The 27,288-nt window shown below is 39.4% G+C and overlaps 1 protein-coding gene across 1 annotated transcript; it reads right to left on the reverse strand.

Moving 5' to 3' along the window:
- Positions 1-5,152: 5,152 nt before the first annotated feature.
- Positions 5,153-25,467, reverse strand: LOC114666877 (acyl-coenzyme A thioesterase 1-like). Its single transcript, XM_028821910.2, has 3 exons — positions 24,682-25,467; positions 18,407-18,609; positions 5,153-5,907 (listed from the first exon to the last, which is right to left on the reverse strand). The coding sequence occupies exons 1-3, from the start codon at positions 25,241-25,243 to the stop codon at positions 5,320-5,322; spliced, it is 1,353 nt and encodes a 450-aa protein (XP_028677743.1). The 5' UTR covers positions 25,244-25,467; the 3' UTR covers positions 5,153-5,319.
- Positions 25,468-27,288: the final 1,821 nt, after the last annotated feature.

A 27,288-nucleotide genomic window follows, 5' to 3' on the forward strand; every position in this document is an offset into this window, starting at 1 on the left:
CGCCTCCATGTTTCTAGGTTATTACCGGGGACCAAGGTAGTCTTTAGGTCTAGGTTACATCCAGAGACACCTGTGTGTTGTTCATGATTATGATAGTGAGTCCCTATGTAAAGGTACTGATGAGTGATATGCTTTGCAGCCTTACTCATAATCAATGTTTAAATGAATAGGTTCTGAGTGTGCAAGAGTAAAGCAAGAGTAAAACAAACTTGTTGAGTTCTACTCACTGAACAATAACACAATCCATCAATTCACTCTCTCAAAGAGTAAGAGTCAGGAGAATAAACAACTGTGAGTGAGGAGCTCAGTTATAAACATCTAGCCATCTAATTCAATGTTAGGCATGTGGAGATACAACCTTTCCTGTTAAAATTATAGAAAGGGCAAGACCCAATCATTGATGAGGTCCTTAAGAGGGTACAAACACAAATTACATTTGCCACTCCTGCAGAAACACAAGTTACTGAAGTAAACAAGCATGATCACTAGATGAGGATGCAGGTATTTAATACTTGTCCACAAACTGAGATAGGAACTCATTCTTTCCATGGTGTTTTAAACCAGTTGTTTCATCAGTTAATGGTCACAACCTCTGAGGACATGCCACTAACAGCAAGAATAGCTATCCTAATGAGAGCAGCTCTTGAAACAGTGGTGGAAAATTAGAAAAAAGAAAGTAAAACCCCAACCCAAGTGTAAGAACACCTGATTTGTACAAATAAATACACAGTTCCTAACAGCAGGCTACCAAGAGATCATCATGTCCTGGACCTAAACTGGAGTCCAATTCAAGCACTGAGAAGTAGTACTGCAATTTTCTCCAACACACCTCAGACAGAACATTGGGAGACATTTTAAATGCACATTATTGACCTCTGGGGGGTAAACCACTAATGACTTTTAGTTCATTGGGATGAATGCTTTCCAAACAGCATTTTCAACACTGGAAATTGCTGCATATTTCATGTGCAAAGTGCAAACCAATCAGCAAACCTGTATCAGTCTCAGGTCACTAATTACACTGGTGGTATAGAGGAACAGTGAAGTAGCAGACACTACTCTAATCCATTAACAGTTTCAGCCAAATAAAACCCTCTTCAAAGATAACTAAAGGAAGAAAAGGAGCAGGACAAATTAGCCAAATTCTTTACAGTCAGCTTTATTGCTGAGTGGGCCAAAATATGGTCAACGGTTACAGAGCAAAACTGCTGATACATCCATTACTCTTGAACTACTATTAAAAATTTCATCATTTCATTATAAATAACATAATGTCATGTTATCTGATCTAGTAGGGTCATAAATGTATTAAAGCCACAACTGGTTGCACAATTTTCTTCCCGTTAAGCATTATAGAAGTACAAGGGGGCTCTGCCCCCTGCTCGCCTACCCCCGGCGTTTTGAACCCATGCCCACTGGGCAGCGTTCGCCCATGTCTGTTAAAATGGAGCTCCGTCCGTACTATTATGCGGTGCATTGTTGAGTACGGGTCCGCCTGCGCTGTGTGGTGTGGACATTTAACTGTCGTTGTTTCTGCCTTTATATTCTGTATCTCAGTGTGCATGTGTTTCGTGCCTAGGTTTTTTTGAAGCTGTTGCATTTCAGTTTTCATCATCTGTAACTCGCTCTCCATGTGTTTGTCCCCGTTCTTTAATCCCTTTATAAAGTTTTACTTCGTTTCCAGCAGCTCCGTGTATGACTGTATGTGAATGTGTGCTTTTCTACTTTTATTTTTCTATTTTTATTTATTGATCACTTTCCAGACAGAAGAGCAGCTTCAGCGACAGACTGCTGTCACTGTCCTGCTCCACAGACAGATTGAGGAGATCGTTCCTCCCCCAAACTATGCGACTGTTCAATTCCACGCGGGGGTGTAAACGTTAACATTTAACATTATTATACAAAGTTATTGTCTGTTTTTCACCTGCATTATTATCTTTCTTTAATTTAATCTTATTTATTGTATCAGTATGCTGCTGCTGGAGAATGTGAATTTCCCATTGGGATTAATAAAGTATCTATCTATCTATCTATCTATCTATCTATCTATCTATCTATCTATCTATCTATCTATCTATCTATCTATCTATCTATCTATCTATCTATCTACTCTGTGTTTTATTTCTGACCTCGCTTTATCCTGCTTGCGGCATGTCAGACGGTTCGTAGTCTTTCTCGTTTTACTCTGGGCAGGGTGGCTTTGTTCTGTAACCTGCTCTCTATGTGTTTGTCCCTGTTCTTTAACCTCTTTATGACGTTTTACTTTGTTTCCTACTCTGACGGTTCGTAGTCTTTCCCGTTTTGCTCTGGTGCGAGTGGGGTATGGGCTTTGTGTGGCATATGTGTATGTGTGCTTTTTTACTTTAATTTTTCTATTTTTATTTATTGATCACTTTCCAGACAGAAGAGCAGCTTCAGCGATAGACTGCTGTCACTGTCCTGCTCCACAGACAGATTGAGGAGATCGTTCCTCCCCCAAACTATTCGACTGTTCAATTCCACGTGGGGGTGTAAACGTTAACATTTAACATTATTATACAAAGTTACTGTCTGTTTTTCACCTGCATTATTATCTTTCTTTAATTGAATATTATTTATTGTATCAGTATGCTGCTGCTGGAGAATGTGAATTTCCTTCTGACCTCGCTTTATCCTGCGTGCGGCATGTCAGACGGTTCGTAGTCTTTCTCATTTTACTCTGGGCAGGGGGGCTAGGGGCGCGTTGCCTCATTTTTTATTTCTGTTATTTTTTTGTGTGTTGTGGGTCTGAATCCTCTTTTTTGTGTGCGTACCGTTTCATGTGCTATGTGGCGCTTGCGTCTGACTCGTTTGTTTTTGGTGTGCTAGGAGCGCGTTGCCTCATTTCTTATTTCTGTTAGTGGAGGGGGGCTTTGTGTGTCGTGGGTCTGAAGCCTCTTTTTTGTGTGCGTCCCGTTTCGTGTGCTATGGGCTTTGTATGGCACTGTGTGCCAAGGGTTTGTGTGGCGCCTGCGTCTAACTCCTTTTTTTTGTGTGCTATGGGCCCGGCGCCTCATTTCTTATTTTCCGTTGCTTGGAGGGGGGCTTTGTGTGGCGCCTGTGCACTACGTCTTTTGCGTCCATGGCCCATGTCCCTGCGTCCATATCTGGTTTACCATTCTCGTTTAGTAATATGGATAAGGCAAATTTTATAAATAAAGACATACAAAATATGTATTCACCTACATGCTAGATATTAAGCCTACTCATTTTATTACACATTTGTAATCATTATAAAAGACTAGATTGAAAATGAAGCAAAAATATCAGTAGCTGAAGTATGAAAATCAAATCACTTGTGCAAAGAATTCTTTTAGAAAGATCCAACTCTCTAAGATACCACTGGTATTCTGATGTTAGAATTTATACTGTCACGTGACACACCCCTAGATCAGCGCGTCTTGACAACGGCATCACAAAATGGCAGCACCCAAACTCCAACCAAAACACCACTATGGAAAAATCAAAACCTAAAACAAAAAAAAAGAGTTCTGTAAATTTTAATTTTAGATTTGTGAAAGCAACACCTTAATAATCTCCATGATTGAAAACCCCAAAACTTAAAACTAGTGATAAAAATGTATTTGCAAAGTAATTCATCTTTTAATTTACCCAAATCACAACACACAGTTGGTTCCTGCCTTACACTCTATGCTGCTAGGGTGGTCTTTTACTCCCAATCAACTTGTAAAGGAAAATGCAGGTTCAGAAATTTTATAAAAAGTGTATTTCTAGTTTATTTATAGAAAACTTAGTCTAAGTTCAAGTTAAAGGCACAGCTTTTCTGTTTACTAAAAAAGGATTTGTGTGCAATAGGGAATAACAAAACCTTTAGACACTTGACAGAAGGGAAGTTTCTCAAATCAAAGACTATGTAAGGTGATCTGATATCATATACAATGAAAATAAATACAGAATAGTATCAAATAAACTAATATTGAAGTAAATAAAATGGTACCTTCATAAAAATGACCAGGCAGAATAAACACAAGGCTTACCAACACAGGAATAAAATTAAAATCCACAAGGAAAGAACAGGCACCATCATTGACTTTATTTAATATGAAAGGGGACTCTCAGTGATTTGTGTAACTAAAGTTTTGAATTGACAATGACATTATTGATCATCCAGGGTATACTAATTGGCATGTGGGAGCCTGACATTCCCCAGTCGTTCCCTTGCACTGCCTTGGATTTTGAACATATGGCATGAATCCCTTTTGGTAACCCAGAAACATATTTCCATCAAACAGACAAGAAAGACGGAAATGTGGAGATCAACTGAAATCAATCTCAATTGCCTACCACAATTTCAGAAATGATAGGGAGATAGTATATTGTACATATAGGAGCACAGAAAGAACACAGAGAAAAATTATTTTGTCAACGCCTTGCCTTGCACCTGCTGTTAATGAGATGTGGCATCTGATAACAATGTAGGTGAAGAAAACAAACAGAAAGGCTATTCTGAAGCTCTCTGAGAAAAGCCTAGAGGAATTTGTGCAGGTTCTATTTTCATGCATGACTTGCAGGGCAAACTTTGATAGCCTGATGTGCAACAGCAACAAATATTTGAACACGGTATGTGACACAGCTTCAATTTGTTTTTCCTCTGATGTGGCGGACAAACATCCTAAATAGTCAGTAGTTTGGAGGATTACATTCTAGAATTTAGGCTCTATTACTTATTAGTTTTCTGCATGTGATTATGATATTGCGGAAACCACAGAAGCGAGATGGCCCGTCAAATGGAACTGTAACTTTTGACGGTTAATATCAACTTTGGGTCACCCCAGAGGTTTATTATCTCCAGGAATGCAACTAATAGTACTTTTTGTTTTCATTTCCTTCATCGTCAAACCTGCTATATCTCATTGATAATATTTAAAGACCTTTTATTGCCATGATTTGTCTAATCACTGATATCCCTTCTGTTTTAGTGGGTGTTTATGTATATAAATGTTCTATGGTTTAATAATTCACTGTTAGTGCATTATTGTTGTAAACATGTGCAAATACCATCAACCTCCATTTATTACAAAAAATTAATAAAATAGAATTGGACACCAGCATCTCAAATGACTTCTAACTTCCAGGCCCCGATAGCATCTGTCAAATAAGAAAACAGCATGTGTTAAAATGCATATAAACAGGGCGGGAAACTGTATTTGTTACTGATACTGACACTTTCCTTCATTTACAAAACTCCCAAAACTCTTCATCACATGAATCAGCCTAGTTTTAAAGTCCACTTATGCTTTTATCCCTTAATTTTAGGGTCACTGATTTTGGACATTTGTCTCAAGATTGTTTTGCCACCAAGTGGCAATGAAGAAACTCCAGGATCTGTTGCCAGGAGTGAGCCTGGGCATGACTGTGTGGAGCAGATTGCCCTCCTTCCATTACTGGAATTCTAAGCACTGGATCCAGGACTGTGTGAGCAAAAGGACACCAAGGAGGATCAATGCGATGCCCAGCTCCTGGGTAAGTTAGTACTTGATAGTTGTTGCGTGCATGAAGGTCCAATGTGTGGACTGCAGCAGCAGCATACAATGGGCTCTTCCACCTCTTGTCATCTTCTCCTACCACAAACAAGAAATGTCCATCTGCTGTTTCAATAGGGATTCGACTACTCTGGTACACCTGATCACAGGGATCATTCAAGGTTTCTGACAGATCCAGTATCCCAGAGGGAAGTAGTCGGATACGACTAGCTGTGTAGCCAACTCCTGGTAGGATGTGACCTTGGTATCTCAGCTCTCCTCCAGTAACAGCATGACAGCCAGATATGCTAATCGCAGCCACCACCTGGGGGAGAAATGTGACCATGGCTAAGGCCAGCTCGCCACCTTTGCCAGTTCCAATTGCTGCCACGCCAGAATTCAACACCTGAAAAAATAAATAAATTACTAAGCGACACACAAACATTTAATATTTGTTATATATTTGATTCATTTTACTAATGAAATCATGACTATTTCAAAATCAATTACTTCTAAAGATTGATTTGAATCTCATGAAATAAGAAAAATGCAAGTGAGACACAAAAAAGAAAAAATACTAAAGTTAACATAAGTTTCTACATTCTTATTATTTTTGGCATATTAAATTGTAAAACAGGGAGAGTCTAAAACATGCAGTTTTATAAATTGGTAAGTTTCCATCCCACTATCAGTGAGTGTGTATCTGAGCCCTATGACAAACTGGCATCACATCCAGAGCTGGTTCAAATGTCAGGTACTCTTCTGAATGAATCTTGGCAACTCTGTTGTGTATAAGGCAGCGGTTACAGAAAATGGTTGGATATTTAAGACAAGAACATCCAGCATATTTTGGCAGTGGTATTTTCTAAATGAAAATTTTGTTTGGATCACATCTATCTGGAAGAGAGAGACACTTTAATAAATCTTAGAGCTATCCTGAGACATTATGCAGAGGTGGTGTTTGTGACTACGGATGTATGTATGTATGCATGTGTGTGTAAAAGAGATAAAGAGAGTGGGCGACAGAAAGCACTTAAACATTAGAACCAATGAAACTCACACCTCTGTTTAAATTCATTGTCCTCGGCACATGGCTACTAGCGAGTCACGGGAAGGATCCTGGCTTGGATCGGCTGATTGAATTGAAGAAAGCAATTGCAGATGGCGTTGCCTTTGTCTTCAAGTAAGTGGAGTGAGGTGTAGTCAATGGTGTGAATGAGCAGGTAGGGGCTGTGGAAGCGAAAATATCATTGGGGCCTCGTGGAAAGAGTTATGGAAGATCAGAGCAGCAGCAATAGGATTGTAAGACAGCCCAGGAAATAGACAGCCTCCAGTAAAACTTGAGTAAGGAAGCAAGGGAGAGACACTAAGTTACAGGTACCTATGATTGTAATGTGTCAGCTCAATAATGCTGTAAAAAAATCTCAAAATGAAGATCTATCAGCACATTATTATACAGTACAACCACCAATGAACAAAATTAAATATTATCATCAAGTACTCAACACTGAAAACTGAAACATAAATGAATTTTAAGGGATTTACAATTTTTGTTTAATGGGCAGAATTCTAAATTGTATTGTACATAAGTAGTTGATCCGAATCACAATAATGATGAAAACTACAAAAGAGACAGATGTGCAAAATTGCACACCTTTTAAATTTGTCACAAAAGTCAATCAGTGACTGTGTTGTGTGAGAAGAAATAATATTACTACAAAAAGGCCAGGGTTCAAAATAGTCTGCCCAGAAAAGGTTTACCCCTGTGGCAGATGGCCAGGACCCATGCCGGGCCGGGATGCCCCTTTGGCACTGAATCGCCATGGGAGGCGTATTATGTTCCCCGGAACACTTGGTGGCAGCCCACAATCATGGAACACTGGTGCTCATGCCTGTTGGGCTCCGCAGCCACCGCGAGGGGGAGTTGAATGGCTTAACAAGCCCATCTGGGTTGTGATGCAGCCATACCTAGAAGTGCAGCCTTTTTAGGCTAATTACCACCAGAAGCACATTCGCATGGACTATATAAGAAGCCAGTAGCCACCACTCCGGGCGACAGAGTTTGGAGGAGGAGGACAAAGCTGCCTGGGAGGAGTGGAGGATTTCTGCATTTGATTTGTGTTTTGGTGTGCTTGTGCTTTTGGGACTGTGTTAGAGCTGAGGGACATGGGAAAGATGTGGGCCCCCAGCTAAAGAAAGAAAAATAAATGTTTTCTTTTATTTATACACGTGCCTCTGGTGTCAGTCTGTGTCGGGTCAGCGCTGGTGAAGCGCTTCTTTCACACACCTCTACAGTCTGAGTGGCTACTCAACTAGCTGGCTGTAGCCTACACTGATCCAACTGGGCATCAGCTTTAAAAGTTCAAAAATATATAAGCAAAGTCCCAAATTAGAATCAAAATACCCTGTAAAAGAGGGGGATACCATAAACCCCTGGCTTGGTAAAAAAATAATCAATCTGAAAAAGGACTTATTTACAAAAAAAAGAAAAATATGCCCAAATGCACTAAAGAGCAAAAAAGAAGCAAAGTGATTTGTTAAACAAGTAATCTGAATGCAAACAACTCCAAAATAAAATTCTTAATCAAAATTTTTAAACAGATGCAAAACAATTGACAAAACCAGTCACCAAACAAATAAATCAAAACTCACAGAGAAGATCCAACACTCCACCAAATCACATTCAATGAACTGCAAGAAACTCCACATCCCAGCTTGTCTTTAAAGACTGAAAGGGAGGTTCCTTGTGGTGAGGTATTGGTGGCCCTGCCTCTTGGGGTTCCACCCATTAAACACAGGAAAATAGCAGAAGAAAACTATGGACATAGAAACCAAGTTATAAACTTGTCATAGAATACATAATTAGACACAAAGGTATCACTTTAAATTAAGTGTCCATAATTATGCTGTGGGCGGCACGGTGGCGCAGTGGGTAGCGCTGCTGCCTCGCAGTTGGGAGACCTGGGGACCCGGGTTCACTTCCCGGGTCCTTCCTGCGTGGAGTTTGCATGTTCTCCCCGTGTCTGCGTGGGTTTCCTCCAGGTGCTCTGGTTTCCTCCCACAGTCCAAAGACATGCAGGTTAGGTGGATTGGCAATTCTAAATTGGCCCTAGTGTGTGCTTGGTGTGTGGGTGTGTTTGTGTGTGTCCTGCGGTGGGTTGGCACCCTGCCCGGGATTGGTTCCTGCCTTGTGCCCTGTGTTGGCTGGGATTGGCTCCAGCAGACCCCCGTGACCCTGTGTTCGGATTCAGCGGGTTGGAAAATGGATGGATGGATGGATAATTATGCTGTACTTACCAAGTAATTACTTGTATAACTGGTAACAATATATAAACTTCCTTAGAAAAATTGTGGAAAAACAATTACTAACTTGAGTCCTTAATTATAGTGTTACACTGTATTACACAGTAAGTACAAGGTAATAACATCTAGTTACTCTGTAATTATATCGGTAATTACATGTTGTGTATAGCATAATTATGGACACCTAATCTAAAGTATTACCAAATAATATACAATACTGACATAAATGATGGTGATCGCTAAATTAAAACTGAACAAAAAAGACATAAAAAAGGAATTTACACATAAGCCAAGAGAGGAAACCTGGCTTAAATATAACAGAGCCACTTGAAAGGGCTCCAGCATTCAAGCCTCAAAATGGACCTGAAAAAATGATGCTACAGTTGCACACACCTGAGCAAAGGTATGGAGAGAACACTAAGGGTCCAAGGGCTTCATAAATAGGAAAATCATGACTACTAAATTGAGTTTGCTATGCATTATAACAATATCTAAAATTATTGAATGTAATTCATGAAGGTAAAATATTGAGGCAGATTTAGTACTTATTTAATTTGCTTAGGCCCCACCTGCCCGTAATGCAGAGACACAACTTCATTTTAGTAGTAATTAAAATATCTTTTAAACCTGACATTTCTGAGATGTTCCTCTTATTTAATGCTACACACTTTACTGAATCTTGAATATTGGAGATCCAGCATTATATTTCATCTGGGGACTATTCCCTGGTTCAAGGATGTTCTTTGTTTGTTTAACTATTTTGTTTTTTAAATATTAATTTTCATATTATGTTATGAATACTGTTTTGATTTTTGTGTATTTATGTAATATGATTTTTGTTAATATTGTGTTCCTTATTATTTTATCATTTTGCAGTATATTATTTTATGCATTCATTTCAATTGTTTTCTACCCTGTTCTCTTTATGTAGTGCCTAAGAGTGTGGGCCCACCTGATGATGACTGTCCCAAACTCTGAATTTCCCCATGGGTTTAATAAAATGTATCTAATCTAATCTAACCTAATCCAATCTAATATTTAAAAAGAAAAAACACACTTCTCACTGCAGATTTGGTATTGCATTTTTTGTTGCAGACTCCTGTCTTTAAATGTTCTGATCCTTTGCAGCTTCCACCATTACTTGCTCTAAGGTACTGTTTATTGTTTCTGGATTGATTTTGTTTGCTTTAGGTTTACCTTTTAGGTAAAATCTATTTTTGCTCTTTATTTCTGCATTTCCTTTTTGTGCATATTCTTTGACTTCTTTAATAATTTTTTTTAAATATTAAACAACCTTTTCTTTGTTTATTGGGACAATAGAAGGTCTGGCTTCCCATTGTTCTCTGAGGCCTGCACCTCTGTCTGCTCTTTGTGAGTGGCAAGAATTATAACATGAAAAATAATATTTGAAAAACAACAAAAAGAATTGCTATATTTCATCCTGAGTTCCATTTTTATGTCATATTTGTTTATTTTTCATTCCTATGTTCATGTTAATATTGTTGGTCATTCAGTTTCTATGTATCTTTTTTTGTTTCTTTTGTTTTGTGGGTGGTCCCCCAAGATGCAGGGCCACCTGCTCATTATTGTAAGTGACTATCCTCAGCCCTATAAAGGCTGTTGAAGACCCACAGTTCCTTGTGGTTCACTGTGGATGCTCTTGCAGTACGGTGAGTTCTTCTGTGTTCTATTACTTTTTTTGATTCTTCTTGATTATTGGGTTTTTGCCACCATTTAATCTGTTTTTTGACCATTCTTTGGATTTTATAGTAAGACTTTGATTGGTCATGGGGTCGTCTATTTTGAAAGCATTGCCTTCTGTGCCTTTGCACTCCTCCAAGCTTGTTTTTGCTGAAAACCAAATGAAAAATATTTATTTGACTTAGAACATTGATGTGTTTTAAAGTACATTTATTAAAAAGGAAAAAAAGCTACAAATGGTGTTCACATAAAACATAATGAAGAAACACGGACCTAATTTCTTGTAAAATTGGTGGAGCAGTGATTGGACATGTTTGTGTGACAGGCCTTTCAGAATTACAATGAGCCCCGTAAACTGCTGCCCCAATCAAACAGAACTGAACTTTTGTTCAGTCAAACTCTATCTTGAGAAAATTTAGAAGGAACTCTTATACCAGCAGAAGGCCCAGCAGCCCTGATCATTTATTGTTTCTCTTTTGTCGAAAGACTTAAGGCTGGTGACGGTAAATGCTGTAGTCATATCTAAGAGTCCAGAAATAGCTAGTTGCAAACCAACTGTGATCATTACTACTTTTGATAGGGTCCAAGATGATAATAATCAAGGCAATCGGAGTGTAACAAACAGATTTGAACATTGTGAGTGCTTACTTTAAATATATAAATTGACTTTTGTTTACATGCATTATGTGGCTTCAAAACTGTTATAAATGAACTTAGGAAACATTTTTGAGGATAGAATATAGCTCTTCCGAAATCACTGGAGTTTAGTGTTTGTTTGAAATATCAATACATCTTTGCTGAGTCTTTACCAACTACTAAAAATCTTGATTCAGCAGACAACAGTATGCTAGTAAACTCAATGTGAATATACACATCTCAGTGTTTGTCAAGTGAGAATGACATTTAAGGTAATACAAGTAGTAAAATCTTGAAATGTGATGCTAATCTAGCAGCTGTTATGACTGGTATTATTTTTTCCTTTATTGTGCACACTTGAGACAACCCAGCCACAGGGGATGCACAAACCAGTGTGTTTCTTTTTGCCAGTCCCAAGCCCGGATAAATGGGGAGGGTTACATCAGGAAGGGCATCCGGTGTAAAATTTTGCCAAATCAATATGCGGACAACAATACAAATTTCCATACCGGATCGGTCGAGCCCCGGGTTAACAACGACCGCCACCAGTACTGTTAGCCAACAGGGTGCTGGCAGAAATTGGGCTATTGTTGGCCAAAGAAGCCGAAGAAGAAGGAGAAGAAGACAGGGGAGATGTGTCCGGAGGTAGGAGGAGAGAAGGAAAATAATGAGAGTGGAACTGAGGGTAGGAACTTTGAATGTTGGCAGTATTGCTGGTAAGGGGAGAGAGTTAGCAGATATGATGGAGAGAAGGAAGGTTGATATATTGTGTGTGCAAGAGACTAAATGGAAGGGGAGTAAGGCCAAGTGGATCAGAGGTGGATTCAAATTATTCTATCATGGTGTGGATGGAAGGAGAAATGGCGTAGGGGTTATTCTGAAGGAACAGTATGTCAAGAATGTTTTGGAGGCGAAAAGAGTGTCAGACTGAGTAATAATTATGAAGTTGGAAATTGGGGGTGTGATGATGAATGTTGTTAGTGCATATGCCCCACAAGTTGGGTGTGCGATGGAGGAGAAAGAAGATTTTTGGAGTGATTTGGATGAAGTGATGAACAGTGTACCCAAGGGACAGAAAGTGGTGATTGGAGCAGATTTCAATGGACATGTTGGTGAAGGGAACAGAGGAGATGAGGAGGTGATGGGTAGGTATGGTGTCAAGGAGAGGATTGAAGAAGGTCAGATGATAGTGGATTTTGCCAAAAGGATGGACATGGCTGTGGATACGTATTTTAAGAAGAGGGAGGAACATAAGGTTATATGCAAGAGTGGAGGAAGATGCACACAGGTAGATTACATCCTATGCAGAAAAGTCAATCTGAAGGAGATTGAAGACTGTAAAGTGGTGGCAGGGGAAAGTGTAGTTAAGCAGCATAGGATGGTGGTCTGTATGATGACGTTGGAGATCAAGAAGAGGAAGAAAGTGAGGGCAAAGCCAAGGATCAAATGGTGGAATTTGAAAAAGACTGCAAGGTTGTGTTTAGGGAGAAGGTAAGACAGGCACTGGGTGGTAGTGAAGTGTTGCCAGACAGTTGGGAAACTACAGCAGAAGTAGTAAGGGTGACAGCAAGAAGAGTGTTTGGCGTGACATCTGGACAGAGGAAGGAGGAAAAGGAAACCTGGTGGTGGAATGGGGAAGTACAGAAGAGTATACAGAGGAAGAAGATGGCAAAGAAGAAGTGGGATAGTCAGAGAGATGCAGAAAGTAGACAAGAGTACAAGGAGTTAAGGCGCAAGGTGATGAGAGTGGTGGCGAAGGCTAAAGAAATGGTGTATGACGAGTTGTATGAGAGATTGGACACTAAGCAGGAAGAAAAGGACCTGTACCGATTGGCTAGACAGAGGGACTGAGCTGGGAAAGATGTACAGCAGGTTAGGGTGATAAAGGATAAAGATGGAAACGTACTCACAAGCGAGAAGAGTGTGTTGAGCAGATGGAAAGAGTACTTTGAGAGGCTGATGAATGAATGAAGAGAACGAGAGAGAGAAGAGGTTGGATGATGTGGAGATAGTGAATCAGGAAGTGCAATGGATTAGCAAGGAGGAAGTAAGGACAGCTATTAAGAGGATGAAAAATGGAAAGGCTGTTGGTCCAGATGACATACCTGTGGAAGCATGGAGGTGTTTAGAAGAGTTGGCAGTGGAGTTTTTAACCAGATTGTTTAATGGAATCTTGGAATGTGAGAGGATTCCTGAGGAGTGGAGAAGAAGTGTACTGGTGCCAATATTTAAGAATAAGGGGGATGTGCAGGACTGTAATAACTACAGGGGGATAAAATTGATGAGCCACAGCATGAAGTTATGGGAAAGAGTAGTGGGAGCTAGGTTAAGAAGTGAGGTGATGATTAGTGAGCAGCAGTATGGTTTCATGCCAAGAAAGAGCACCACAGATGTGATGTTTACTCTGAGGATGTTGATGGAGAAGTATAGAGAAAACCAGAAGGAGTTGCATTGCGTCTTTGTGGACCTGGAGAAAGCATATGACTGGGTGCCTCGAGAGGAGCTGTGGTATTGTATGAAGAAGTCAGGAGTGGCAGAGAAGTACACAAGAGTTGTACAGGATACGTACGAGGGAAGTGTGACCGTGGTGAGGTCCGTGGTAGAAGTGACGGATGCATTCAAGGTAGAGGTGGGAATACATCAGGGATATGTCTCTGAGCCCTTTCTTATTTGTAATGGTGATGGACAGGTTGACAGACGAGATTAGACAGGAGTCCCTGTGGAATATGATGTCTGGTGATGACATTGTGATCTGCAGCAAGAGTAGGGAGCAGCTTGAGGAGACCCTGGAGTGGTGGAGATATGCTTTAGAGAGGAAAGGAATGAATGTCAGTAGGAACAAGACAGAATACATGTATGTAAATGAGAGGGAGGTCAGTGGAATGGTGAGGATGCAGGGAGTAGAATTGACAAAGGTGGATAAGTTTAAATACTTGGGATCATCAGTACAGAGTAATGGGGATTGTGGAAGAGAGGTGAAAAAGAGAGTGCAGGCAGGGTGGAATGGGTGGAGAAGAGTGTCAGGAGTGATTTGTGACAGACGGGTATCAGCAAGAGTGAAAGAGAAGGTCTACAGGACGGTAGTGAGACCAGCTATGTTATATGGGTTGGAGACGGTGGCACTGACCAGAAAGCAGGAGACAGAACTGGAGGTAGCAGAGTTAAAGATGCTAAGATTTACACTGGGCTTGACGAAGATGGATAGGATTAGAAATGAGTACATTAGAGGGTCAGCTCAAGTTGGACGGTTAGGAGACAAAGTCAGAGAGGAGAGATTGCTTGGTTTGGACATGTGCAGAGGAGAGATGCTGAGTATATTGGGAGAAGGATGCTAAGGATAGAGCTGCCAGGGAAGAGGAAAAGAGGAAGGCCTAAGAGAAGGTTTATGGATGTGGTGAAAGAGGACATGCAAGTTATGGGTGTAAGGGAACAAGATGCAGAGGACAGAAAGATATGGTAGAGGATGATCCGCTGTGGCAACCCCTAACGGGAGTAGCCGGAAGAAGGAGAAGAAGAATTGTGCACACTTGAGACCTATTTTTGCTTTATGTTTTATGTAAATATAGGTCTTAGAGGTTACAGAACTCATTTGTGTGGTTACTATCATTCTAGAAAAGTATTATAGAACATTTATAACTATTTAAGAGACTTTTTGGAAGTCATCTTGAATTTTGTTCCACTGCCATTTTGTTGGTTTTGTTATGGTATTGTTAGATAAACAACTCATAAGTGTTTGGGATACACTTCCAGGGTCAATAGTATTAAGTTCTTACCAAACATTTTCTTCCTATCTAAGTTTGCATAAAAATAAGGAAAGAATAGTGTGTGTTTATTTAGTTAGGAGTTTCTGGTAAAAGACTTCTGATCCATGTATTTTTGACTACAAGTATGGGTTTTTCATTTTGGCTTGATGCATAGATGGTTTATTGACTTCCTGGCTATAAATCTTTGCTTGTTTTCTGGCAAATGCCTCTTCCCCCATTCCTTTATTTGAAAAATTTCCTGTGTGGCAAATGGCCGGGGTCCATGCTTGGCCGGGATGCCCCTTCACTATATGTTCTGGGGGAGCAGCCATGGACTGTGCAATACCTCCCTCTGGACGCTAGATGGCAGCCCCCTGGGTTGGAGCAGTGATTTGGTTTCCCCCAGGGCTCCATGGGGATTGGAGTTGGGTGCAGCCCTGTTGGGTCCCGCAGGCATCGCCAGGGGGTGCTGCAGCTGGAACTCCTGAGCCCTTATGGGCAGTTTAATCGCCACACCCGGAAGTGCAACCGTAACTCAGCAGTCAGCCACCTGGAGCACTTCCGGGTGGACTATAAAAGGGGCTAGCAACCACCACTCAATGACCAGAGTCGGGAGGAGGAGGACGAAGCTTACAGAAAAAGAGTGTGTTGTGGTGTTGGTCTGTTTTGTGACTGTGTTGTGTCTGTGGGGTCCACAGGGAAGACGTGCCCCACAGGTGAAGAAAAATAAAGATTCTTTGTTTTTATACGTGCCTCTGAGTCACTCAGTGCTGGGTCGGGCGCCTATATAGTGCCTTTTACACCTGTCACCTTTGTGAATAGCAACATGAAAAAGCAGAGTTGGTTAAAGGTGGACAGGGTTGTCACCACCTGAAAAGACAATGGGAAGAAGAGACATATATCTTCAAAAATCTTGATGTGCATTGTGAAGATGTGGGTATTAAGGAGACATCTGAACATCAGGAGGACGAGAGCAGCTTGGATGGTCATGGAAAGCTTATTCCACAACCTTTGGAACAAAAAGTCACAAATATACATGTTCTGCTCATAAGGAGTGAATAGGAACAGTAACTAAGGAGAGCAAAGAGATCAGAGGAAGTTAAGGAGCACAGTTATGCATGGACTTGGAGACTGGAACAAGTGCATTGAACTAAATGTGAGGCAGCTGAGAAGCAGTGTGGATATAGAAAGGGAGAGAATACAAGCTGGACAGCAGCACTTGACATGTGTTAGATAGGTTTGATCACAGCTGCACAGCACCTGACCAACAGTGTGTTGCAGAGAATATAAGCCTGAATAAAGAGCTGAGCGACCATAAATAGTGATGGAGACAAATATTATATCTGTGTCATGGATCAGTATTTCTGTAATTTCCCTTTAGTCAAACATGCAAGCATATGTGCCACCAAAGGCGTGACAGTAGCAAGGTAGAAATGTGAGAAATGTGGCAGAAGAACATGTAAACATGACAAAGAGGAAAATGTCACTACACTTTTGTGATGATAGTCAAAAACTATGCCAAAAGTAAAAACAAGGATCATATAAAAATCATGGTGAAAATGCATAAGCAAACATGAAGCAATGACCCCAGGAAAAGAAATAAAGCAAAAAATGGTTCAAAAGTTGAAACTGGCTCGACAACAGACATTTGCAGGGTTTGATGTGCAACAGTGCTATGTTTGTAATTTTGTTACCTTAAATTGTATTCTTGTGTGTTTTTTAAAGTGCCTTGTGACAGTGTGCACCATAAATGAGCACACGGTGGATTCATAAGAGTATTCAGGTTCACTTTTTCACAATGTTATGCTATGGCTTTATGATAAAATTGTTTAAATTCAAAATATTCCCTTATCAAGCAACATTGAATAAAAAAGAATGACAAAGCAAAAACATGATTTCTGGAACTTCTGTACATTTCTTAAAAATAAAAAAGCTTAAATATATCATTGAGTATTCAAACCCTTTGCTATGACCCTGGAAATTTAGCTTGAATGCATCCCTTTCTCTTCACCATCATTGAGATTTTGGAGTCCACTTATGGTTAATTGAATTGATTGCGCTGAATAGGAAAGTCACACACCTGTCTAAAGGAGGTCCCACAGCTTGGCAAAAACCAAGATATGAGGTCAAAGGAATATCCTGCAGAGTTCTGAGATGGGACTATGTTGAGGCACAGTTCTTGGGAACACTACAACACATTCTGCAGTGTTGAAGGTTCCCCAGAGCAAAGTGGACTTCATAATTTTTAAATAGAAGATGCTTGGAACAACCACGACTCTTTCTCTATAGAGCTGGCCACCAGGCCAAATTTTGTAGTCAAGGAAAATGTACCCAAGATCTTGATGGTCATTCTGGAGAAAACCTGTGTGGAGATGGGAGAAACTTCCAAATGGACAACCATCAATGCAACACTCCACCGACCTGAGTTTCATTGCAGAGTGGCTAAATTGAAGTTTCTTCTCACTAAGAGACATATGGAAGCCCACTTGGAAGCTGCAAAAAAACACCTGAAGGACTCCCAGTCTATGAGATTCAAGATTCTCGGGTCTGATGAAACCAAGATTAGCACCATGCCTGGAGGAAACCAGGCAGCACTTATCAGCTGGGCAATACTATTCCAATGGTGAAGCATGGTGGTGGCAGCATCATTCATAGTGTGGTGTTATTTTTCAGCGGCATGGACTGGGAGACTAGACAGTGTTGAGGGAAAGCTGAACAGACCAAAGTACAGAGATGTCCTTAAGGAAAATCTGCTCTAGAGTTCTCTGAAACTCAGACAAGGCCAAAGATACAACTTCCAACAGGATAATGAACCTAAGCACAAAGCCATAACAACACAGGACTAACTTAGAGACAACCCTGGAAATATCCTTGAGTTGCCCATCCACATCCCTAAATTGAACCCTATTGAACATCTCTGAAGAGACCAGGAAATAAATGTATTGACAGTCTCCATCCAAATTGACAGGTCTTGAGAGGATCTGCAGGAAAGAATGGCAAACAATCCCCAAATCCAAATGTGTGAAGCTCATTTTATGTGAATTTCAATGATTTTACAACAAGGCTTCAACAAAACAGCATGTGAAGAAAGCAAAGGGGGCTGAAGACTTTCTGGATCTACTATATGTCTCTATTGAATAAAACACGAAGTAAAGTGTAGATGTCTCAGAATAAGCACACTGACAAAGTAACTTTCAGAACATTTCAGAATTAAATAATCAGGAGCATTGGGTGCTATCATGTTATAAGAAGTAATTCACTTATAACTTGTAAAGCTGTTCTTTTCTAAGTAGAGTGAATTGAGTCAGACACTTCTTATTTTATTTAATGACAGCTAAAATCATCTGCAGACACTTACATAAAGAATCATTGTAGAAAGCTCAAATCTCTACCTTTCTACATTTAAAAATATGGTGTCACTGAATGAGTGAATTCCACAACAAGTAATCAAGCTCTCATTAGAAGTGCAAAAAAAATAATCATGAGGAGAAAGCCCCACTTGCAGGACCCACAAAATTGTACCTTCGGATGATGAATTAGTAAGCTTGCAGCCTGTTCAAAGTATTCGAACCTGACATCTGCAATCGACTCTGGGAGGTCCTCAAAGCGGACATATGGCAGTGCCAAAGTGGCAAACCCTCTGCTTGCCAAAAGACTGGCTCTGTGCTCTGTCAGTCCACCATCATCATCATACATGTCTATCACCCCTGGGAAGGGGCCTTCATCTGAGAAAAGAAGAAAGAAAATAGTGATAGACCATAAAAGAAAGGTTTGAAAAAAAACTCAAGGTATCAAGACTCTTAAAAGGCATTTTGAGGTCCATTAATAGTGTATTAGTGCTTCCTGACAAGAACTAATCTACAGTCAGAAATTGTAAAATGTCAATCAGTGTTCAGCTATTTAACTGCCTATTAAAATAATACATCTATAAATAAATAAATAAATAAATAAATAAGTCATTTTATCACTATCAGAGCTCTCCAATTTTTAGACCCAGGCCCATTTTGTCTTAAGAGTTTTCCAGTATGTGTCCAGGAAGCACAACAAGAGGACACATGTCTTTTATCCTTGGCCTGCTAACACACAATACGACTGCTGGCTTTGCTTCAATCTCTTGCTTTGTATAATGATGTCTACTAGAACAGCTAACTGTACTCCCAGTTAAGTCTGAAGGAGATACATGTCACATCTCCTTGTGCAAGAACCTCATTAAATATGCATTTTATGTTTTCAAGTAAATTATTTTTACATCTCATATTTATGTTTTCTAGATAGATCATTTGAATATTCTCACAATGCATGGTGTGTGATCAAATTTTTTTGAAGCTTTTACCCATCCATCCATTATGCTGCAAAAAAAAAAATCACTCCTGTCAAAAAGCCTAGGGGTTTTTTTATAGATGTGGGGGTCCAAATCTGGCAAAAGAATTATTGTAATATATCCAATTTTTGACATATGAAAATTTACAATTAAGAGAAAAAATAATATATTTTTCAAATGAATTTTTTTCAGTTGAAAAAATGATAAATTACACATGTAATTGTTTTAAATACAATTACAACAATAGACACTTGTTTTTTTTTTTATAATATTATGAAGGTGTTTCATGGTGGATGTTTGCTAACATAGACTCACTCCACTTTCCACTGTAACGTCTCTCATTTGAACAAAGTTCTTGTCTAATCTCTTCCCATGTTCATCACAGACTGCTCTTGTGATCTGGAGGAAAAAAATCCAACTAACAGTGTAGGAAATGGACTTTTAAAGACATGTTGCACACAAGTGCTAGGCGGGAAATATTTCTGTAAAAACCATTTTAACAACAACTTTCACTCTTCCAGAAAACAAAAAGTTATCTTTCTAACTTTCTAAATATTCATTCCAAGATATTGTGAAGGAATAAGAAGAGAGAAAAAAAAAATACTGATTAAGAGCACTGCAGTGGGTTGGTGCACTGCCCGAAATTGGTTCCTGCCTTGCGCCCTGTGTTGGCTGAGATTGGCTCTAGCAGACCCCCGTGACCCTGTGTTAGGATATAGCGGGTTGGAGAATGACTGACTGACTGACTGACTGATTAAGAGCAAAAAAGTGTAGCAAATCTTTCTACCAACATTAAGAAAAAGGAAGACTGACATTTTTTCAGCTCAAAATATACTTCAAATAATATTCCAAGCACTAAAAATACTTTTGCCATAAAACAAAACATTCTTTTCCAAACTGTGCTTTCACTGAATCCGATGTCTCAAGGAAACATTAGAGAAAAGGTGGAGAAACAATTTTTTGTGAGGTGGGATTTTGGTGCAGACCAGTGTTATCGAACCCAATTTACTTTTAAACTTCCTGGCGTTGGAGAAAAGCCCAGCAGCACCAAACACAAGGACACCACTAACCCCACTACTAAGCCCCCCATATAAGCTCACACACACTTGCACTCACTCTTTTTAGTGTTATCAATTAGCTCAACATACTGGTCTTGAAGATACTGGAGGAAAACCATCTTGGACAAGGGGAGGACATGCCAACTCCAAACAGACCAGGATCAGGTCCTGGATCTGGACTGTGCCACCTGCACCATTCTGGTTATATCTGCTTTTAAATGCTCTGCCAACATCAAGCACTGATACCTTTAAAAGCTTAGGTGAAATCCCACCTTATATCAATGGGATGTTTGCTAAGCCCAGACCACTGATTTGCTAAGTACTTTTACACTATCCTGGATCCGGATTAGTGTTACATACTACCAAAACATTATATCTATGCTACAAAATGAGTACATTTTCAGGTTGCCTGGTCACATATTGACTGCAGTAAATGTGCAGTTATGGAGAGAATCAAAACAGAGAAGTGATCAGTAAAAAAAAAATTAAATCTGACCTACAGAAGTACAATGTAGAAGACAAGCTCGGACAAACACTTAGAACTGTGCAAAAACTATGTAATAGTTTGAACTGAACTAGCGCTACTCATTCTCTGTCCAGCATGTAAGAGCAAACCCTGCACCCAATAGGACATAAATGAAACTGCCATTGACTGTAGCTAAACAAACATTTGTATTATTATTTAAAACTAATGTCCATTCACGTGGAGTAAGTTTTCTACTGCCATCTGAAAAAGATTAGATGATACCTCATCTAACTGATCCAGATGCACAGCCATTACAGAAGAAATAATATGATCATTGTCATAAATATAACAATCGATCTGGAGCTTATGTTAAGCTAAATTAACATTTAGAGAAACTTCAAAGTGCATGTCAAGGTATCTGGAAATACAATTACGATATCTCATAAAGATACCAAAAACATTTCTATTTTAAGATATGTTAAATGCATTTTAAAATATCTCACATAAATTTCAAGTTATGTTGAAATATATATTTCAAATGCAATTCATGATATCTTGAACTAAACTCACATGCATTTTGAGACACCAAATGTAGATGGTAGGATATCTTAAAGTAGGTCTGTAGGCATGCTGAGATATCTGAAATAAAATCAAATTATCTCAAAATGACTCCATGTACATTTGCTTATGGTTTCAATGGGACTGTCTGTCAGCTTTCTGATATCTTGAAATTAACTTGAGAAATTGCAAAACGAGCAAGATTTTATGCATATTTGAAAATGGACAGTAAGGTATTATAAGATATTTTAAATGTATTTCATATATATCAAAGATATCTTAAAACAGGCAGTCTAACTGAAAGAATAGGAAATTTTACAGTTTAAGTAAATATTTGAAATGTATTTAAGATATCTTGAAATGTATTTGAAATATCTCAAAATCTATTGCAGATATCTTAAAATGTAAAGAAACATTTTGAGAATCTGGAATCAAGTTTCTGATATCTTAAAACGTAAACTGCATTTCAAGATATCTAAGATTCATTTTGAAATATTAAATGTTAAGTCAGCTTGCCTTACATATTTCAAAATAGCTTCCAGTCCATTTTCAGATATTTGAAATGCAATTCAAAATATCTCAAAAGTAAGCTTCTGTGCATTTTGAGATATCTTAAATGCATTTCAGGGTGTCTTAAAATAAGTCTGTAGGCATATATCTTAAAATGCAACAAAGGTTAATTTGAGATGCAGTTGCAATCAGAAATATTCATAACCTCACCTCATAAGGTATTTATAGTGATGTGAACCGAGGTTATTTTGTAACATAAATTGACTTAAGTTTGAGTTCAAATGAAAAATATAACTCTTTTTATAAATGTGTAAGTGCACTATTGTTCAACCTACAGCTTCAGTACTTTGTGGAGCATCCTTTAGCACTTCTAAGTTCTAATAACTGTTTTGGTAAGTGCTGACAAGCTTCTTACACCTCTGTGTTGGAATCTTTGCCCATTCTTCACGTGCAAAAGATTCCAGCTCATTGATGTTTGATGGCTTCCATTCTGCAACTGCCTTCTTTGGGATTTAAATCTAGGGACTGAGAAGGCCACTCCAGGGCATTCCAGGATCTATTTCTCATCCAAGCTTTTGTTAACTTGGACATGTGCTTGGGATCACTGTCTTCCTAAAAAGTCCAATTATCAAGATTTAATTTCTGAACAGAAGGCATCACATTCCACTTTAAAATGGCCAGGTATTTCTGGGAGTCTATGATGTAGGTTACATGCTCAAAATTGCCAGTTCCTGCAGCAGAAAAAAATATCCACATCATCAATGGCCAACCTCCATGCTTGACCGTGGGGATGGTATTCTTTTGTTCAAAAGCCTGGCTTTTCTCACACCAGACATAACGCTGGTCAATGTATCCAAAATGTTCCAATTCAGTTTCCTCAGTTCATAAAACTGTTTCCAAAACTCTGCAGGCCTATCCAAATTTCTCCTGGCATATTCTAGTTGACCTTTGATGTTCTTCGTGGTCAAGACTGAAGTGCATCTTGGAGTGCGGCCATGAAGTCCTTGTTTATTCAGTGCTTGTCTTATATTATAGTTTTCATCAAATCACTTGCCCTGGCCTTCATGTGGTGATCCAGTAGGTGTTTTGAAGTAATACATGGGGGGGTTCTTAGTTGCCCTGACTAAGTTGTTCAGGGCTCTTGATGAAATTTTACGCTTTCTCCCTCAGCCAGGCATGTTTGCAGATGTGCCATAACTTTTAAACTTCCTTATAATGCTCCCAATGGTGCCACTGTGGAAGTGTAAAATACGCCGCAGATTCTCACTTTGACAGAAGGCTCTAGGAGTCGAAGGATAGGCCAACAGAGTAATTAGCTTTATTGCAATAAAACAATAACGCGGACTCAACCAAATTAGGCCAAACTGAGCTGAGCCCCGAGCAAGCCAAAAGTTACAGTTTATATAATCATTTCTTATCATCCTGACCTCACCCAAGACCTTTCATTCGCTGCTGTTTCTGACTCCCTTCTGCAGCTGGCTTTTTTATTATCTTTTTATGGAAACCACCATGTTTTGAGATTCACCCTCACCTCTTGCTTTGCTTATTTTCTGGCCAGCTTTCAACTTTCAGGTGCCCCCCTTGCTCCCATCTCGGGCTGTCTCCATTCATCATTCTCCCCCTTCGCCGTCCTTCTGGGTTAATCAAATATTGGTGGTTTCACTTTTGAGCTCAATTAAATAAGAAATATAGCATATACCTTTCTTTAACTGTTTGCTTGTCATACCTAATTTGTGTTAAAGGTCACACTAAGTTTAATGCTTATAAGTTTTATATCTATTAATACATGAATATAATGACTTTTTATTTTCCATACCTCTTGGAATGTTCAATTTTTGGGAGATCTCCTTATACCAGATGCCCTTCAGGTCCTCTCTCAGTTTTTGTGAAAGCTCCTTAGTCTTACACATGATTGCTGCTCACCTTCAACACTTTCATGGGTGGGGCTTATATGGGCATCAAAATTGAAGACAATTAAGGATAATTATGGAATTCCCAAAGGCTTAATTTTGTTTTAACTCTACTTTAAGCCATAAAAACTAGCAGAAGGTTTTAAAAACAGCAATGTTATATAAGTTTGAATAATTGTGACATGGCTGTATTAATAAAATATGCTGTTACTCACAGATTCTACATCATACACTTTCTTTGTTGATTTTATGTATAATATAACTAATAAAGAAGTTGTCCAAAGCAAAATTTAGCTCCTTGAAAAAATGTTCATTGGTAAATCCTTACAATCTTTGGGATGCTGAATATTTCTGATTGCAACCATTGTTCAAAATGTATTTCAGATATCCTGAAATGCAGAAGAATTTATTTTGAGATATCTGAAAATGTACTTGAGAAATCCTGAAATGCATTTGAGATTTCTAAGAATTTTATATTTTAAAATGTAAAGGAAATATTCTGAGATAACTGGACATGAGCTTCAGGTGGCTTAAAATGTCAGTAGTATTTTAATCTATCTGTAATTCATCAATTTATAAATTGTTTCCTAGTTTAAACATACCTCCTGTCACATACTGTAATTATAAAGTGGTTAATGACTTAAATCTCCAGGACTTCAGTGAAATGACATGAAAACAATTTTATGATACACTAGTGATTTGTAAGTCACTGGGAATGAAACACCAATACCAGCTAAATAAATAAACCTCGCAGTGAATGTACCACACATGAGCTCTAATTAATCGTGTCCTGCATCTAACAATAAGCACTACTTCCACTATATAGTCAACATGATGCATTAAAGTAATTTAGTTATTTCCATAATATCCAGTTATTCTAAGGCGATGCTTCTTGTGTTCGGATAACAAGGAGTTGTAGTTAACATTTCACTTGTCAATTTGCTACATAAACCTTGCGAAACACTTTAACTCACTGGGTGGCAGAAACAAGCTGCCCCGCACACGACCCTCCCGGATCCGTGTCCTCGTCACTCCAGGACTGCAGAACCACCTTTTGCAGCAGCTCCTAGCCAGCACCGACCCCGGAATGCTACCACGATTCGACAAGCCGGCATGGACGATGAACTCCAGCAGCTGCGGGCCTCTCATTGGGTCTCTGTGGAAAATCCGCCGGTGGGGCATCTCCATGGAGGCAGGCATTAGGCTCCACAGCAGCCCCATCTCCTCGATCCCGTTGTAGGATCCCCCTAGGGAGTGATCTCTGGACAGGTCGAGCGCCCCCTCCTGGGAGGCTCGGTACTGAGCGCAAGATTCAAACAGCGTGTCATCGTCACTTGTCACCAGAGCCCGCAGGGTGACCTCCTGTGAGGGGCTCAGTCCACTGACTGTGATGTGCACGCGCTCGTCAGCCAGAGCAACTCGGGGACTCACACCAACGCGCACCGATGTGGAGCTGAGCCGAGCTAAAGTGCAGGGAGAAGCGAGAGAAACCAAACGGCAGACAGTCGCGCCTGCGGAATATCTGAACGCGATCATGTTGGTTAAGTTTAGGAGCACTGCGTGGACATTCCAAGAATGACAGGGGCGGAGTCAACAATCCAGGCAAATACAGTAGAGCAAAGATTCAACCGAACTCCCCTACGGAATCGATTTCATCTGACTCACAAACGAAAAAGCAATGTGCCAAAGCTGCTGGTCTGAACGACTTATTTTTCGTATACCGACTGTTATGCTAAATACCGTCGAAGGACACTTTACAAGTTCATGACTAGATAGATAGATAGATAGATAGATAGATAGATAGATAGATAGATACTTTATTAATCCCAATGGGAAATTCACATTTTTCAGCAGCAGCATACTGATACAATAAATAATATTAAATTAAAGAATGATAATAATGCTGGTGAGAAAAAGACAATGACTTTGTATAATGTTAAATGTTAACGTTTACCCCCCCGGGTGGAACTGAAGAGTCGCATAGTTTGGGGGAGGAACGATCTCCTCAATCTGTCAGTGGAGCAGGACAGTGACAGCAGTCTGTACACATTTTTCCCACCCACTCGAATCAATTGTGGAGTGTTAGAATATTTGCACATTAACATACATTTAATCCACTTACTCAGGACCACATAGAAGTCCAGTGGTGGGATTTGAACCCCCCAATAACTGGAATACTTAAAGTGGATAACGCCTGAAACTCAGCCACTTGCCTAAATCACTAGTGTCTATTTTATCACGTTTACCTACATAGAAGTTTAGTGCCCTCCAGTGGTCAATTTGTAAGTACGGTTAGATCAATTAAAAAGCGGGTAGAGGTTAATTTCAAGGTAAAAAAGCCTCTTCCCTATTGCCAGTACACCCCACTAATGCAGAAACATCTGAGAAATTCTGCAAGTGACACGATCTTATGTTATATTTGAAGCACAAGTTGTGCAGTGTGAAGAGAAAAGGAGACAGGACTGTTACTTGTGGTACTCCAGTGTTGCTGGCATGCTTACCAGACACAAAATCTTTGATCCCCAGAAACTGTCGACTGGCCAACAGGTAGTCCATTATCGAGGACACCATAGGCTAATATGTTTACCAATCAACAGGGATGGTGCTGGATAGTTTTGAAGGTACTGGAGAAACAAAATAACGTAATCTTCCCAGTCTGCCAGCTTTGTCCAGTCTTGTGGAGCAGAGAGATAACTGCATCTTCCAATGCAGTGTTTGTGCGATATACAATCTGCAAGTGGTCTGTCACAAGAGACTCAAATACATGCTGACCACCATTGTGATATCCTCTGTTACTTTTTTCAGCCTGTCACTAAAGTTCCAGAAAGTGTTGCTGCAATGGAAAACATCATGTATTGTTCCAGTCCCAAAGAAGGCAAATGCTTCTTCATCTAATGACTACAAACTAATGGCACTTACCTCCCCCATCATGAAGACTTTTGAGACATGGAAATGCACTGATCTACAAGCACATCCAATAAGGAAAGGTCAGATTTAGAAACCAGGACATATTATCACCTCTAATCTTAGTACTAATAAAGAGTACAATTAAAATTGACAATGTTTAATTAGGGACCTCATTAACCAAAGTGCAATATGGCTCAAAAAAAGAAATTAAAGCTAGGACTAAGCCTTACACTAATTTATTAATTTAAAAAATAAATCTTTGACAACAGAAATACAAAGCACTTTACTTAGAATTTATTTTCATTGTTCTGACCAGAAGAAGGGCAATGGCAGACATAAACTGAGAGAGATTCTCAGCAGTAAGTGGCTTGAATTGTGGAGTTTCACAATGGCTTGCATTTCAGGTTACTTTGTTTTAGGCCACAAAGTGAGATCCTATAAATAATCACTCACTTGTTTCTGGATAAATAAAACAGTTTTGTTGTATGTGACTCTTTTAGATACTATAAGTGAAGATGCAGCAGCTTTAAGCTGGCAATACCCTGACAATATGCACTGTTCATATATGGGAAATTCCAAGCATCCATTTTCCAAAGCCACTTTTTCCATTACCTGGTGACATAGCCATCCATCCGCCCATCCACAGTCTGTTATCTAATTCAAGATGATGAGGA

This window comes from Erpetoichthys calabaricus, chromosome 16, assembly GCF_900747795.2.
Source record: "Erpetoichthys calabaricus chromosome 16, fErpCal1.3, whole genome shotgun sequence".
Classification (NCBI taxonomy): Eukaryota; Metazoa; Chordata; class Cladistia; order Polypteriformes; family Polypteridae; genus Erpetoichthys; species Erpetoichthys calabaricus.

Excerpts from the sequence above, each read along its gene's own strand:
- LOC114666877 (XM_028821910.2), bottom strand. The coding sequence starts at position 25,243 with ATGATCGCGTTCAGATATTCCGCAGGCGCGACTGTCTGCCGTTTGGTT. Across the intron at positions 18,610-24,681 it reads CAGCTTGTTTCTGCCACCCA|ATGAAGGCCCCTTCCCAGGG; the intron begins GTGAGTTAAAGT and ends TTCTTTTCTCAG. Across the intron at positions 5,908-18,406 it reads TACTAATTCATCATCCGAAG|GTGTTGAATTCTGGCGTGGC; the intron begins GTACAATTTTGT and ends TTATTTTTTCAG.